The sequence below is a fragment of the Syngnathus leptorhynchus genome, chromosome 3 (assembly GCF_054491065.1).
Source record: "Syngnathus leptorhynchus isolate UIUO chromosome 3, UIUO_Slep, whole genome shotgun sequence".
NCBI classification, from domain to species: domain Eukaryota; kingdom Metazoa; phylum Chordata; class Actinopteri; order Syngnathiformes; family Syngnathidae; genus Syngnathus; species Syngnathus leptorhynchus.
The window spans coordinates 7,066,847-7,084,743 of record NC_141197.1 but is presented as its reverse complement, the minus strand read 5'-3'; the positions used below and the strand labels follow the sequence as shown (position 1 = coordinate 7,084,743).

General features: G+C 38.7%; 2 protein-coding genes across 2 annotated transcripts; one reads left to right on the top strand and one right to left on the bottom strand.

The window, feature by feature from the left end:
- Positions 1-8,634: 8,634 nt before the first annotated feature.
- Positions 8,635-10,388, bottom strand: tmem208 (transmembrane protein 208). The gene is made up of 6 exons (XM_085908217.1): positions 10,175-10,388; positions 9,833-9,928; positions 9,644-9,703; positions 9,418-9,554; positions 9,201-9,285; positions 8,635-9,114 (listed from the first exon to the last, which is right to left on the bottom strand). Exons 1-6 carry the CDS (start codon positions 10,178-10,180, stop codon positions 8,977-8,979), a joined length of 522 nt encoding a protein of 173 aa, XP_085764343.1. The 5' UTR covers positions 10,181-10,388; the 3' UTR covers positions 8,635-8,976.
- Positions 10,389-11,100: 712 nt separating this feature from the next.
- Positions 11,101-14,889, top strand: slc39a1 (solute carrier family 39 member 1). Its single transcript, XM_085908216.1, has 4 exons — positions 11,101-11,370; positions 12,000-12,133; positions 12,365-12,685; positions 13,723-14,889. Exons 1-4 carry the CDS (start codon positions 11,256-11,258, stop codon positions 14,074-14,076), a joined length of 924 nt encoding a protein of 307 aa, XP_085764342.1. The 5' UTR covers positions 11,101-11,255; the 3' UTR covers positions 14,077-14,889.
- The last annotated feature ends 3,008 nt before the right edge of the window (positions 14,890-17,897 follow it).

Sequence of the window (17,897 nt, the reverse complement as noted above, 5' to 3'; positions counted from 1 at the left end):
TCACAGGCACACACACGCGCACTCAAACATGCGCAGGCATTGGAATGACGCGACGTCAAATAGGCCATTGGAAGGAGAGTCTTATTCCGCATGTATTTTCAGAATAAAAGACACATCCTCCAAGTCGCCCCGAGCAAAATTTGATTTTGGACCCTTATATCTGTCAGTTATATTTATTATTAATCATGAATTGTTAAAACGTACCATTACAGTATAATGTATATTTAAGATTTATATTTCATAATAGTGATGATGAATAGTGTACTACACCCACTACTACTACTCCTTCTCTTCCTCCTCCTCCTTCTACTACTACTACTACTACTACTACTACTACTACTACTAATAATAATAATAATAATAATAATAATAATAATAATAATAATAATGATAATGGGGGGGGGCTATCAAGAGTGGCCTGGCGTTGCGTTAGTTGACATTCTAAATGTGTAAGAACAACACAAACAAAAATCTCTTTGACCAGAGGTATTGAAATGATGTAACAAATTTTGCAAACAAATAAAAATATGAATAATTTGTTCTTAAACTATGAAACGATGTATTTTTTTGTAATAAAAATAAAATGAACAACTTCTAAGAAAAACATTTGACTTTATGGGCCTAGGACAAGTCTGACGCAAAGCAAGGTCTAATTGTGCAAAATTATGAAATTTTCTTTTCGTAGAGGTGCGTGGTTAATGTTTAATTTAGGGAATGAACACAGAATTCATGAGAAAACTGTGCGTGCTGCCAAGATGGTATGTTCTTTTAGTCAGTAAACAAAAGCATTGTTTACTGACTAATAGAAGCAGCACCTTTCCTTAACTTTAAATACTATATGTGCAGGGTAGGTGCACTGTCTGGTCGAAGCGGACGGACTAAAATCCTTGCAAGGGATTAAACACAAAATAAAATAGATCGACATTTACAAAGAACTGCAAGACCTCCAATTGCAGATGAGGTAAATTTGACTTCTGTGAATCAGACAATGTGACGATGTTTTGTGAAAGACCAATCATGTGACAACCTAAACCTACATCTAAGGTGCTTTTAAAAACAAAACTCTAAAAAAAAATAAAGGGTGAATAACACACCAAACATATTCAGATTCAGATGTTTGTAAATCATCATTCAGCAATCAACGAATTACCAAACCCATCATTTTAATAATACATGTATGTATGAAAAACACTTCTCGGACATGAAACAATCAAATAAAATTGTACTGCAATAACTGAGTTTGCATTTTGTTTCAGTGACATGAATTTACATGTGCGCTGCTCAATCGAAACATCATACATAATGTCAGTAGAGGAATACATTCACCTCTGAATTAACTTGCAATTAGCCACTTGTAATACTTTTATTTTGAAGTCTCTCTCTCTCCCTCTCTCTCTAATTCCCATCATCATGTGCCAGTCTAGACGCTTAGGCGGCGGAGAGACGCACTGGCTGGTGGCGCAAATGGTTTCAAGTTTCTCAACTCTTAAAAAGTCTTCACATCCTGCTTTGCATCAAGGGGAAATAACATCGTGGTAATCGCTGGGACCAATTCAAAAGAGAAAATGCTGCTAAAATGTGTCCATCTCATAAGTTGACCAAAATATTAGAAACAGCTTTCAATAGCCTACGGTTAGTATTATATGTACATAATCATGTAGGAGGGGAGAAACGCTCTTTACACTCTATTACACTCTAAAAACTGCGGAATCATTTTGGGTTATGCAGTTGTTGATTCAAAAACTAGTCTCCAAAGAAAAACAAATGTTTTGAGCATTGCAACGTTAAACAAATTCTGTTTAATAGTTGAACACGAATTGGGTTTAAAGTTAAGACGCAATGATACAATAGATGTAAATGTTTACAACTGAACAATACTTCAAAAACTACAAAAAACGTACAGCACAGTATGCAATATATTTTTTCTAGGAGCGCCAACCTACTGTAAATGTTGGATAGTTTTGCAGCTTTTAAATGTTGTTGGATTTTATTTGTATCTAATTTGGTGATTTGCTTCCCCCCCAAATACTAATAGGGAGACCCTGGGTGTGAACACAGCCAGCTTGATTCACCAATAATTGAAAGGAGTTTTCTCCTTCCCTTTAAATGTCATGAGGAATACGCCGACAAGTGGAGGGAAGAAGTGAGACAAAGAAACGGCAAGCATGCTTCCACAGGTGGATCATACGTATCTGTGTGCGGACCCCCCTTCGCTATGGGAAGATTTGAAAGAGTATATAACAAAGATGGTGACGATAATAATAATGCGTTCACCTTTCTACAATGCTTAACACCGTTTGATGGATCCTGTTATGTATAAGAATAAATTATGATGACATCTACCACACATCCGTGATCACAATCTGTCTCCCTGATCTGTCTAATTAAATTCACCAAAATCTTATTACACTACCTGTGCCAATATTTTGAAATCATAATACACACGTTTTTGCCATATATATATATATATATATATAGGTCAGCAGCAGCCTCGCCATATAGTGGCATGTTGGTCAGCGTGTGTGTCCTGTCGCCAACAGACTCCTCCAAATCTGCCTGAAGAGACGGGAGTCGTGTTGCAGTGACTGACAGACCGTATCATTGAAGGAGCAAGAGAGAGGAGTCGTGTGCTTCACTGGGCACCTGTCCAAAATGTGTTTCCTTCTGTAACTCAATCATTTGTAGAGGTATAGTGGTAAGGAAGGAACTTTGTGGATCATAATACTTTAACTCCTCTATCCAGAGGTATTTGGACGCTGAGTTTATATATATATGATATATATATATATTTATATATATATATATATATATATATATATATATATATATATATATATATATATATATATATATATATATATATATATATATATATATATATATAGTCTTTGTGTATGTTGGGTTATACGATACCACAATGAATGTGACATAAAATTATCAAGGACACTAGACTTCAAAATGTATGAATTGTAAGGTGTAAAGGATTTGACTAGAAGCTCACACTTCAGCCTATTTGCAAATAACAGTAACAACAACCAAGCTGAAGTCTTTAACCTTAGATCTTCAACTTTGTCAACGGTCAAATGAGTGGCCAAATGGTAACTTAACCGAGCATATTTTTCACTTAACAAAGCCAGATGTGAATGCAATAAGCCCCATGAAAAACATCATGGTGGCCTCCTTATTCAAATGTCATTTTTTCCTAGTATGCTCCACCAATTTACTTCCTATAAAACTAATATTGCGCATGTCATAAACAATCTCCTCGGTGTAGGTTACAGCTGAGCTGTTTTGTGTCCACTTTGAGTGAACCGACCCACTAACAATCTTTGTCATTCCAGTCACCCAACCAAAACATTGTTGCGTGAGTGCTAGTGATAAGGTGTGTATGTGTTTTGAGTGTGGGAAGAGATGGGTGGAGTGTATGGAGGCTAGCAGGAGTGTAGACACTGTGTCCAGCACCAAACCGCCTCCCAAAATAAACGCCGTCCTTGCGTCTCCATGTCTGTCCGGGGGCAGACCTGCAGGCTCCCCAGTGCCCCAGCGGCAGCAACGAGGAGTCTGGGGCCCACAGGAACAGCATGTCATCACCTTCATCACTCCCCCTAATGGTCCTCCTCAAGACCAGAGACATGGCAGACTGGGTTGCCCTACCAAGGCGGCAGTTGACACACACACACACACACGCATGCATACATAAACATGCACACACAACTACTCCCAGCCTCTTATAGACCGGACTGGAAAGACTCACAGGTCCTCTTATGAAAACATGAAGGGGTGCGGGAGATAATGTCTTGCTAGAACTCTGGACGCGTGCCAGGCTGTCCTCTATGAAGGTTTTTAACAATGGACCGATAAAATGTTCATGTTTACAAGTCAGCCTTATTTTCAAAAATAGTCATTTGGATTTAACCTGTCAGGAGCACTGGGGGCCAGTGATGCCTTCCTTTCTGAACGAAACAGTCAGAAGCACTGTCCCCTATTTACAGTGCATGCCAGTATTTCTTCCATGAAATTTTGTCATTGCAAGCATCCCCACTTCAGTCCGTTCTCTTCATTTTGTGGCTTTTCTCAAAGTACTGTTCTTGAAGTTTTGTTCAATATGTTCTGCAATATCAAATTAAATCGGAAGGTATACAATATTTCCTCGCTACATCACGGTTCACCTTTCACGGCCTCGTTGCTTCACAGATTTTTTTTCAGTCATCGTGGTATGGCTTCAGAAGAAAAAGACACTTCGAGTCAGGCCGCAGCGAAATACACGTGAGTCACAATTTGTCCTACTATATACTACGTACTTTGTATTGATAATTAACATTATTCTTTTACTGTAGTTATTTGTAAAACACATTTTTGATTTAATTCAACTTAATTCATTTAATTTTGGTAGGCCGATTGAGCACTCCAAATTGCCTCGAGCTATGAGTGCAAGTGCAGATGGTTGTTTGTGTGCCCTGCCATTGGCTGGCAACCTGTTCAGGGTGTCCCCCACCTACTGCCCGATGACTGCTGGGATAAGCTCCAGCATGCCCAAGACCCCCGTGGGGACAACCGGTATAGAAAATGAATGGATGGATGGATTATTTAATTTTAATTTAGTAGACAAATGCTTGGGCCTGAAAACAGGCTTTTGTTCATTGGTGTCACTTTTGTACATGTATAATAATAGCAAAAAATAAAAATGGAAAAAAAGGTTATTACTTCATGTATTTCACCTATCACGAGTTTTTTTTTTTTCAGAATGTAACCCCAGCGAAAATGAGGGATTACTGCATAGGGAATTTGTTGAAGCGCGTGTGATGCTTTTGTCGCCCCCATGCGGACAAACACTTCAAACGTCAGTTAATAACTTAGTCATACTGTCAGAGAGAGCGTTCTATTTTAAAACTAAAAAGATACTGTCCGTGATCATACACAAATTATATTGAACGAGACCACAATTATCACAATCATCATTTCATTTGGTGCGATGATATATTTTGTGTTACAAAAACAGCCAACACAACAACAACATTGTTTATTGTGCACTCACACTATAGGTTGATTTATTTCCGCTGCAGAATAGGCTAGCAGGTCAAGAGGGCAATGAATGTCAAGAGGCCTCAAACCCAACCTTTCCTTGTCAGCGGGTCTCAGTGGTGCACACGCCCATCCTCGTCCGCTTGACTTGTGGCACCAGGGAGGTGTAAATCTCTTCTCGCTCGTCACACTCAACTCTAATGCTGCGACAAGCTTTTGAATATTTCACTCCCCTGTAATGAATTTCCACGCATGTAATGTTTTAAGGCGAGATATTAATTTTTCTTCCTCCGTCTTGGGTCTGACTCTCACTTGGGCAAGGCTGGCGGCAACAGTTAAACTCGTTAATCACTCTTCTTCTTCTCGCTAATGGAAAACATTAATCATTCCTAAAATATGTGGAGTTCTGTTGCCATATTTGTGTAATCATGCAAGGTGGACGCCATTGTGATCAAATGAAAGCATTTTGCATTTAGCATGAGGATTCATTTACAATTCCATATGGGCTCCAGAATTTTCCACTAGCTTCTCAATTTCACCATAAACTCTTGTGTGATGGATGACCTATTGTATTCGCACTCCAGGTTCTTGTTGTAAGTCTTTGGTTTGGTAAAGTGTGCACAACCTGGATGCCCCAGCCCCAAATTATTGGCCCGGAACTTTGCATGCCCCTGATCTGTCATTTATGCATTGATATGGAACACACAGTAACCATCTGTTGCCCTTACTTTGTACATAGATGCTGCATTTGCTTCTTCGGCCTTTGGGGACATTATGAAAGAAGTTGGAATTTAATTAACCATCAATCATTGTGATCCTTCCTACAGTATACCACCAAAGTCCAGAATGTAAAGGTCGTCATATATGTAGATGTAAGTCTGGTAACTTTCACAGTATTGTTTTTTTTGTTTTGTTTTTTACTTCCACGTGGGGAGACAGTGTCTAAGAAAACGAGGAAGGAAACGGGATGAAAACAAAAGGAAAAGGAAGGGAACCACGGTGTGATGATGCCGGTCCCCTTTCAAAGATCTCGGGCAGGCTGGAGTCATGTGGACAGTGGCGCCACTGCTACGACTAATGGCTGTGGTCGCTCACGAGAGACCTTTTATTTATTTATTTATTTGACTAATAGACCAACAAGGGAATTTAAATCCTTAATGGCAGGGGCGGGGGTGATGTTGCCAAACAGAGTTACTATGGCAACTTAACATCAGTAACTTCCCAAATATGCTGAGAAGGTTTTTTTTGCCTTTTTATTTTGCATTTTCAGTAGTTTGACCACAGCTTCCTTTTAAGGAGACAATGAGAAAACTGTGCGTGCTGCCAAGATGGACACAGGAGGAATCATCAGCAGATGATCAGATTAAACTGGGGAAGTAACTTGTGGCTTGATGTTACACAAAGTATTATTCTTCAAATTCCGTGAAGTCTGTTGGGGTCATTGTGTTTCAGAGTAAAAACAAGGTCAAAATGAAGTAGGGCTTGATCAAATTGAAGGAGCCAACACCCACACATTGCCAAACATACTCTCAGCTCTGATTCTGTTTACATAGAGGGGGCCAAATGTTGAAGGCAACACACTCAGCACAGCTTGTAATTGCTTGTGATTCTCTCCCCTGACTTCAAAGTCAAGGATGGCTGCAGTTCAAAGGTCAAAAGCTCCAGCAGTGCCCAATGCCCCCTCAATTTCCTGTTACGTCTGGTGTCCCAGGTTAAAAGGATTTCAAATGTGAAGGTCACTTTCTTTTAGGTTCAACCAGACAAAAACATCAACTGGTTCCAGCTTTTTTTTTCACCTTATATACGGAAAACCAATAAACATATCCCATGAGCCGTTTGTATCAATTGAAGTCCTTGCCACATTATTTGATACAGTTCTTGTATTGTTGTGGCTGGTCATTCATTCTACGTTCTTGTTCATCTTGAATCAACTGCAACAGTTGAGGCCATTTTGAAAAAGGTGCAACCAAAGAATCTGAGACAAGCTTTGTAAATGGAATGCTTTTTCAACCTCCTTATTTCATCTTGTCAGGAGAAACCCTTTTTTACAGCCATCCATGGCGCATGAGACGCTCTCCCTTTTGCTCTTCTCTCCAACTTCAAGCAGCGGCCAAGGATTCTCATATGCTGTAAATTATCACGGGATCCATCTCACTCCGTGTTTCGCTCCAACAGCATGAAATGGAAAGTGGGATGACGAACATAAATTTGTGTGTACGTTTTATTGAAAATATTACTTACGATATTGAACCTAGTAAGACCGGCTCCGTGGAAGAGTGGGGTTGAAATATCAAATAAGCCTCGGTGTTCTGTGCACACACACACACACACACACACACACACACACACACACACACACACACACACACACACACACACACACACACACACACGTACTATATTTATATATTGGTGATTTTGTGGGGGGTTGGGCAAACATGCGTGTGAGGAGACCCAGTGCTAAATTACACTGAAACCTGGTCCCTCTCACAAGCCACATGTGGGATTGGCCCTGACAACTGGATGCAGTACTGCTCTCATTTTGGTTACTTTGTTTACAACCCTATAATAGAGACGGGATTGGACCACAGGGCAGGACACAGACAAAGCAAAAGCAAGCTATCCTGGAAAAGTTTCCGGAGAAGAATGACCTTAGCTAAAATGAGCTTGTTCGAATGACTGTATGGAATGGATTAACTTCAAGCTTTGATTTTTGTTGGTATTTTTATTTTCTTGCAACAATTGACTTTCAAACTGAGTGGAAGGATTTCAACAGGAGGTAGTGGTTTGTTGAGTTAAGCGGCTGCGTATGTAATTACAAGAGAAATGTGTAATTATATTGCAGATGGATCTGAATTTCACCAGCCTACTCCCTCTCTTTGCATTAACAGTGCAATCATTGACACACTTTGTTTATGCGTAAAAGATACATTTAACAAAGTCTCTATTTAGGAATGGAGTCATCACCTACACTCAAATAACATGCATTCACTTGTCACAGCTTGAGCTGTTGAGAATTTGGTTTCCTTGCTCTCCAGATCAACTCGGGAGTGGATGGAGTCACTTTGATTTTTCTTTTTAGGTTCAAGGCATGTCTCGAACAGAAAAAAAACTATTGCCATCCGTCAACTGTCTATAATTAGCCAAAGACATAAATGATCAGCTAAAGTAAAAAATAAACATTTATATTTATTTACTGTATATAGAGTTGTGCCTAAAAAGATTCCTCCCCATGCCAGATTTGGATAAGTTGCCAACAATGTTTTAAAAAAACAAAAACAAAAAAAAAACATTATTTTTAAATTGATTATTTTATCTTTTATTCCAATGACCAAACTTTCCTTTCCCAGCTGAGCGAGAGGCCCTGGACTAGTCTCCAGCCAATAGCAAAGACAAATCATTGCGCACAACAATAACCATTTGAGTCTTCTCTAAATTGCAAATGCAAATGTCCAAAGAAAATACACACAAATACTAGGGGGCGAAAGTCGAGGCTGAAATGCGAACCACTAGTTCACTGTGCCACGTAGCCTTGCAGAAGAAATAAACAATAAATAAAAAAATATAAATGGCTGCATGGTTGCATTATCAACAAACAGCCAAACTGCTGAGTATCGTCAATTTTTTAATCAAAAATAAAATAAATCAAGACAAAAACATTCCTGCAGCATAATATGACTTGGAACTCAATTTTACTTGTATGAGTTAGATGTTTATGCGCAACACAAAATAAAAATGTACAGGTGCAAAGTGGACATTTGACACCTTTACAAGACAGGTGACATTTAGCAAGGAAACTGGATTGCATGCAGGAAGAAAACAAACACGGAAATCACATGATGACAAGATCAGGTTTGCATTTAATTTAACAACAAAATGTCTTCTATGTCATAATTTAGGATTACAATAGATCCTGTGTATAAAAAAAATACTGCTTTCTTTAGTTGTGCAGTATCAGAATCTTTTCATTTGTCGCCGATCTTGTCTTCTCTGTCTTTTCTCATTCACTTCCTCTGGTGCCGATTGGCTTGTTGCAGAAAACCAGGGGCCCAGAATGTTCACCCAAAGCAGGTGAGCGGCGCGTGCCGGTGCCTGGCAAACAACGCGAACATTACTTCTCTTTAAAATAAGGAATCAAATAAATGTACATGGGTCGAGAGTAAAAATGAAACTCTTACCAGCAACCACAGATACCAAAAATATGAAGAGATACAGCTGAGGACTTGGACAAACACTGTGAGTAGGATAACATCCTTTAGGTGCCTGGTAGAGATAAAAGCATATATATATATTTAATGTAATATATATTTTAATGATCTAACTTGTTAATAACAAGTTACATACAATTTTTAAATGTTTTATGGTGAGACAGTACCGTGTACTGTGATCACTTACTCCGCCATTCCTTGCTCCATGTTCAAGTCTATTCCTCCATCAAAGAGACTTCCGTCATCAGCAAACACTGGTTTGGCCATCGTGGACATGGAGCGGTAGCTCCCAACGTACACAGCTAGCGCAAATGCGAATAGCAGCTGCATGAAAATGAAAACATCAAAAAATTCACTTCAAATAATAGTTGGCCAAAGATTTCTAATAGCATATCAATAGACATAATGCTCACCCATGTCCAAAAAGTAGATGAACTGTAGAAGATGAAAAGATTTACAGCAACATATATGGCCTGCACATAATTCATATTATTAGACAATTGACCAACAGTACGCTTGAGAAACAGCAAAAGAAAGAAGCATCAGCTTATTATCAATAATTATGAATGGACATCTTGCCATTTACTAAGATTACTGCATACATTAGCTCCCAGAATGACTCTTGTGTAGAATTTGAGAGTTGACTCGTTATCCTCGAAAATCTGCTTCTTTCCCTTAGTACCAACTTTGCCTTTGGGCTGGAAAGACAGAGAGACAGAGAGGGGGGGGTGGGGGGGTCATTAATAACTTCATATAAGCACTTCATGTCATTAAATTAATTGCTGCTTTTAAATGATTTTAAATATACATTAAATACAACAGTGAACTAAATGACAAAATGACTGGATAAAAACTGATGGTGATATGTCAATCCATAGTCCAAATGTGCATAGTCGGACAGTTGAGTCAGTGAAAGAAAAAGTGCAAGTATGTTGCAAGCTCACCGCCATGATCTCTCAGCGAGATACTTGTGCACGCTTCCTCTGTGTCCCCTTACAACACGCTGTCCTCGTAACAACTTTAATACGTATGTTACCTCATCGAAAACTCGCAGAGAAAATCACTCCTTATTTCTTGTAACACATCAGCGTTCAACCAGGTCCGGGATCGGCAGTTCCGGCGCGTGAAATAAACGTCATTCCGGTCCTTAGAAACTGAAATTTGGTGTTAGTTTGTCCTCTGGTGGCCGTTTTGCAACTACAGTATTGCATTGTACAGTAGTACAAACAGAGAACATTTAATTTTAACTTGAGTTTTAATTTGACGTAGTACTTATACAAATATGTGATTTGTAAGTATTTCCACTACTTTCCACAGTTGCTTTACTGTCATAGTCACGTCAAAGTCCTCGCCATATTGGATGTGGCAACGTGGCCGCGTTCATTTTCAACTGCCGATATTAAATTAAAATTCTTCCTTACAAAGGCGTATTACTGCAGGCAGCCACTTGCCTGTAGCCCCCAAACAATAATAATAATAATAATAATAATAATAATAATAATAATAATAATAAAATGATGCAAAAGCTTTCCTCGATTATAGTTTTTGTCCTAATTAATGCGATTTTATAGTGTAACATATTTAATATGTAAATTAAATGTGTAATATCTACAAAACAGTAGCAGCGCAAACTAAGGTATTTACGGCACAAGCCAGCACAAACGAACGTTCATTTAGAGCAGAGAGGGGCTCGATGACCTCTAAAATAATCTCTCGTAATTAAAAAAAAAACGTAGCAGCACAAACAAAAATTTTTACAGCACAAACAACGCACAGACTATTTTCTTCAAATTTTGCGTGGGGTGGGAGGCCAGCTTCAAGCACCCTCTTAACGTAGCATCGCTCCTTGTGTGTGTGTTTTTATTGGCTCCTTTTCGACCTTTGTCGGCCACCGTCGAAACAGCGACTCGTCCACAGTCCGTCCATCCGTGTTTGTGTTGACGAACAATCCTGATGTAGTTTTCACAACTAACTTATTTGTAGGTCAGGCGGGGAGCGAGGCTCTGTCTGACACTTTAACACATTATGGATTTTTTGCTTCAAGTAAAAATAGGCGCTCTGGTCGGTTTGTTACTTTTAACCCTTTTTTTCGGCTTCATCCCGGCGAGTGTCGCTTGGTTCAAAAACACAAATGGGACAGGTAAGTGCACTTATTGATTTTTGACAAACGGCCGCTGAATTTCTTGCTTTTAATTTTTAAATTACGTTGACCGAATTACAGGTAAACGAATGCTTAATTTATAACCAAAACTATTTTTTAAGCCGGACTCTGATAGATCTGGCAGGATTGTATGAATGATTTTTTACTCAGTGAAGAGTCACGTGTTAGATTAATCGTCAGTGATTTGATCAATTGTTGTACATTATCAATTACGTGGGTCTAACACCCAGGGAATTAAACGCTGTTTTTTTTTTTTTAAATACAAATTTGGGATTTGCTGCAGTGGTTTTTATGCATGAATATAAACTTGGTTCTACCCAAGGTTTGGATCACCTGACCTGACAATGACTGCTGTAGCCCAAAGGCATAATAAATGTTTGTATATTTTCATAATGCAACAAAGGTGGTTGTCATAGTGAACTTGTCCAAAGTGCATCTAGACTATCGAGTGTGGAAGTGAAAATATTACTTCTCTCTGAGCACTATAAGAAGGATCTGTAAACAAATCTACGACGTCAGAAAAAGATTGTGGGCAGAGACCAGGGGGGGTTGCATGACCATGTGTGATTTCTGATTTCTGATTTTTTTTTTTAATGTTGCATTTTCAGAGACTCACCGCACAGTTTTGAGTCTGATAAGCTGCTTTGCCGGTGGAGTCTTTCTGGCAGCATGTTTGCTGGATATCATCCCAGATTACCTGGCGGACATCAATGCTGCCCTTGCATCATCCAGCACAATCGAGGTACAGTTAGCCAGCCTGCTGGATAATCTGCCTACCTGTTACTTTTGTGAGAAGAAGATTGCTACATAAGGGATCTTGACAGTAAGCTGTAATCATATTGTGGTTGTGTGTGATGTTATTCCCATATCAGGAACATGTATTTCATATGATTGACTTCATTTGAACAGTATCTACGTATTTGCTTGAGCAAAACTTTATGATGGCAAGGCTTGATCGCATTGTCTCTTACAGGTCAACTTCCCACTTCCTATGTTCATCATCGCTGCCGGCTTCTTTGGTGTCCTCATGTTGGAGAGGATCGTTCTGAACTGTCGGGAGAATAGTGGTACTGGGAATGAGAGAGTCCCACTTATACAGGACAACAGGAATGGCCACGGCCACGCCCATGTCCACGCCTCTTCCGTGAGTCCGGATCTGGAGAGCAGCGGCCACCATGTCCATGTGGACTTTCAGGCCCACTCGCCTTTTCGCTCCTTTATGCTCTTCCTCTCGTTGTCACTCCACTCCGTGTTCGAGGGGCTTGCTATCGGCCTGCAGGATACTGATTCACAGGTAATAAAAGAGGAATGACATTTTGTGACATTGGATGATCTCAAGGTTGCAGATAATACTCCGATTTGATTTGATTTCTCAGGTTTTGTCAGATTGTTTTATTGTACTTTTGTAGAGTCTTGACTAACAGTTCTACTGTCCAGTGCATCAGGAGTGCCAGTGCTGTATTGCAATGTATTCACAGCTATCAAATTTGATACCGCTTTTGTGTATCATAAATTGTGGCTAGTGAGTACATTTTCAGCTTTGGGTCAAATGCTTTGGCAAGAAAGTAATCTTGCGGTCATAGGACTTAAGTCTTGTCATGTGGTCATATAGGACCCTCTGTGCAGCCTCAAAATTCTTTTGCTTTAGGACTTTTCAGCTATAGGTTTCATTCCCGGCTCTTAAGTAGAAATACGTTTGAAAGCGTTTCTTTGTGCAGTTTCATCAATTTCAAACAGTTCCCATGGTGTGACTTTTCATCATACCATGTTTCTTGTTTTGGTCATGTCAGCCCAGTTTGAGGGAGAAGCCATATGAAATAAGTGACTGTTCATTTGTATACATTGGGTAGTGACGTTTAGTAATTCCACAGGTTGAGAAATCACTGATAACGATACTAAGTAACCGACACTACTCCTACTTTTGATATATAGATCATTTTGAAGGAAGACCTCAAGTTTATTTGAGATAAAAGACACAACAGTCACAACTCTCTCTGAGATGAATTCATTTGTAATACATTACCAAAAGTGCAAAATAAACCAAACTGATATCTTCCTGATTTTCATTGTCGGTTTAAAATAAATTGAAATGGGGAAGAAATACAGGTTAAATTGTTGTTAACTGATTAGCATGACACTATAAAGTTGTCAAATAGGGCTCGGCGATACAGTTGTGAATGTTTTCATTTCGGGCGTTATTCCTGACGCGTATTCACAATGATTGAAAAAAATAAATGGATTCAAGACAAAATGCAACTATCCACAGGAAGAATAGCAAACACAATCAGTCTAATGAAATGAATAAAAAAAAAAAAACATTTCATCCTCCAGGTGTTGGAAATCTGCATCGCCATACTGGTCCACAAGAGCATCATCGTGTTCAGCCTGTCAGTGAAGCTGGTCCAGAGCGCAGTTCGTCCCGCATGGGTTGCCGCTTACATCGTCGTGTTCGCCGTCATGTCGCCTTTGGGCATCGCCATCGGCATCAGCGTGATCGAGGCCCAGCTGGCGGCCGGCGCGCTCATCCAATCCGTTCTGGAGGGCCTTGCGGCTGGGACCTTTGTCTACATCACCTTCCTCGAGATCCTCCCGCATGAGCTCAACTCCCCCGGGAAGCAACTGCTCAAGGTGCTCTTCATCCTGTTGGGATTCGCCGTCATGGCCGGACTCACGTTCGTGGGCTGAGGTCGGGATTGCGCGTCAAGATTTTGACTTTGTGTTTGACGTCATCTGACGTGTTCTGAGCATGGAGTTAACATTTTTTTTTTCCTCACCTTATGACAGTATTGTAGGTCCTTGACTTTTCATGTCCAACTCTGCATTTTTAAAGGACCAAATTCACATTGCTTGATTTTAATATATATTTTTAGACCTTTCTGTTTACTTCTTAAGATAATTCAAGATTGATTTATAAGTATATGTTGTTTTACTTAAGAATAGGTCTTGATTAATAACCAAGCTAGTCAAGAGTAAACAGAGCATATCTAAACTTTCACATGTCACTGGCAAACAATTTGAACTTGAAGATGTTTACCGTGTGTATCATACTTTGTATTTTATCCAATTGAGTCACATTATTAGCAACTACGTTTGTGTCCATTTACTTTTGGCTTATTGATTGAAATGATAATTGCTTCCTTACAAGTGCCTCCAAACGTGTATACATACGTACATAATTAATTTCAAAGTTATTTTTCCTTTGTTCTTTTGTTGTTGTTGTTTTTTTGCTTCTAGTAGCCTATCTCTGACCTCATGACATTTGATTTGTACTGACATTTTATGACATTGCCTTAGTCCATTTTTGATTTCAGTAATATTTTGTTGCTTGTATGATTCATAATGAGATTTTGTGAGCTTGCTTAAAAGCAGGCACTCTTCCTGATGCGTTGTGTATTAAAACCCAAAATGAAAATGTAATCAAGAAAAAACTGTGATTTTTTTTTAAATACAACATTGATATCTGAGAAAGATTGTATGTACTGATTTAAAATGAACAAAACAAATTAGATTCACAAATTGATCAAACCACTTCAACAGCAGTGTATGATTTTTAGCCTTGTGAGACATGAAACAAGAGAGCATACACTACATATCCAACCATTAATCGTAATCTAAGGACAATTAACTTGAATTTGTCTGTAGGTATGATTGTGAATGTGGATGGTGTGCCCGTGATTGGCTGGTGACCTGTTCAGGGTGTACCTGAACTGTCCAAAGACTGCTGGCATAGGCTCTAGCAACCCCACGACCCCCGTGAGAATAAGAAATACGAATAATAAATTCGTACATAAAACTGTCTAGATATTATGATAAGAAATATCCCACTTAGTGTTGATCCAAAGAGCCTTCTTTGTGTTCAATTCCGTTTGCAATTGAGGAACTATAAGTCCTCATTGACAGGGTTTGTTCCAACACTTGAAAGTCATGTTCTCTTCTACAACTGAGGTGAAATGTGAACTATTGCGTAAATGACAGGGGTCAGTTCTCCATTTAGCCATAAAGTCCTGTTCCCTATTCTAAATGAAATGTGAAACACTTTTGTTTGAAGCACAGGGGCATCAAACTCAAGGCCGGGGGGCTCAGAGCTGGCTGGCCACATCATGGCCCGTGAAAGCAAATCATGTGATCAGAATCACCTTGCTAAATTCCGTACCATCATGTAGAGTAAATAACTTCAAGATTTTGCAAGATTTTTTGATACCCTTTTCACAGTAACTTAAATTGTTGGGCACCGTACAGTGGATAAGTACCCTCCATTTAGTTTTCATCCTTGACTTTTAATTTCAAAACTAGTCAATTTGATGTGTATTTAATCCAGTCAAACTAGTCAATGTGATGTGCATTTGATCGTCTCATTGTATTATTATACGATAAGACGATTAAACATTTGGTATCATCATCATCAGCTGATGAAAGCCATAACTATTGCTACTTGCTAAACCCTATGCAAGCAGCATTGTGGAATTTGTGGTTTATTTTTATACAAAGTATTATGAACTTGTAAATGGATAAATAAGTATTTGTAACAATATTGGTTATCCAGTCTTTACTGTGAGATCAGTTTTATCAGATCCGAGACAAATATTGGTTGCTGAAAGTAATTGAATGTAATTGTGCAAAAACGTTTATCCTTAGTAATACAATCAATGCAACGTTGACGATAACATACTGCCACCTACTGGATCTCTTTATGTATTACAATGCAAGTGGATGAAAAGCAACGTTAGTGTTCCGCCTCATTACAAAAAACTAAGTAAACTATTCAAATGCTTTCAATGTTTATTTTCATGCACTAAAATAATGATTTTATGAATATTTGTTGTTGTGTTTTATATCTGAATTTATTCTAACTAAACGATTCAGAAAATGAATGAATGAATGAATGAATGAATGAATGAATGAATGAATACATTATGTGTGGGTGGCACAGTGGGGCACTGGTTAGCACGCCTGCCTCACATTTCAGAGGTTGCAGGTTCAATTCTAGTTCTAGCCCTCCCAGTATGGCGTTTGCATGTTCTCCCTGTGCCTGCGTGGGATTTCTCTGGGCACTTTACAAAAACCTGCATGATAGGCTGACTGAGCACTCCAAATTGCACGTAAGTGCGAGTGCAGATGGTTTCTCTCTGTGTGCCCTGCGATTGAAAGTTGAAGTGCATGCCATATTCAATTCCATTTATATAATTTGTTGCGAGCCGCAATTGGCGGGCCTCAGTTTGGACACCCATTAAATCAGTTAGAATTTATAAGATTAATGTCTGCACACACACACACACCCTTATATTTGTTGTGTATTCATATTCAATTGGATGGTTGAAAATAATTTTTAAATAATTGTACTGCCGTCTCTATGTTTTTGCAAAATCCAGAATTTATTGGAGCTGCGGGTTTTGTACTCATCACATGCTTTGCAAAATGGTACAACATCAACACTCTTGCCTGATGTTAAAGAAATTGCTAACCCATTTTTTTTTTCTTCAAGGTGAAAGGTCGCTTATTCATGAGAATCTGCTAATGAGATATGGAGTTGACGAACAATAGCACAGAGTAAGTCGGCCAGCACAGAGGCCTCAGTGTGTGTGTGAGGGAGCCAGTAGAGCATTGAGCTCTGGTGTGAGATGAACTCTTCAAACAGCTCATTAAGCTGCTCTCTCACATCTCAGGACAGTCACGTTGTTTCCATGAAAGCAACGCTCACATGCTTGCCAAATTGCAGATACTCTGGTCAGTTCATACTACATAACAATGTCAGAGAGGATCAAGAAGTTCCAATCATTATTATCCATTTCTTATCACTTGAAAATATTTTCTGTTGATTAAACACAATGACTGTTTTAATCCTTTGTGTTGACAGAAATGATTGTAATCCAATTATTAAATAGCCATAGTTGTATGAGGTAGTTTGCTCATCATGACTTATGTGTAATGTGAAAAAATAAAAAGTGGTCCCCCCTCCAAAGGAATGTACAGAGAGGAATGTGCAGCATGATATCGAGTGTGGTCCCTTCCCACAGTCTCAACACAATTTTGAGATCAAACTCAACATTTCATGTCACGCGCTGTGCCACACAATGGCAATAACACACTTATATGATCTTAACTGGATGGAGCAATTCGGATAAAAAACTATAGAGTGTAGCAAAAAATAATAATTTCACAAAAATTAATAGAGAAAAATGTCCCATATGATTTCCTGTTTGATGTTAGTGATTGTGTCGATATTCTGATATACTAATATTGATGAAAAGTCAATCATTCAATTCAGTTCAATTCAAAAAGAGAAATTCAAATGTTATGCAGTACAAATTTACTTTTACGTTAAATAGATTGTTTTTTTTAATGTAAATTCCAATGTTGTCAAGATGCTAGATTTGAGGAGTTTGTCAGCTGTATGTTAGCAAACTATCTAAAAAATATCAACCATGAAATATTTCACTCATAGTTCCATTGACATTAATGAGAGTGGAATTTCTTTCATTTGTTTTCAAGTTGTTGTTGCGCTTTAT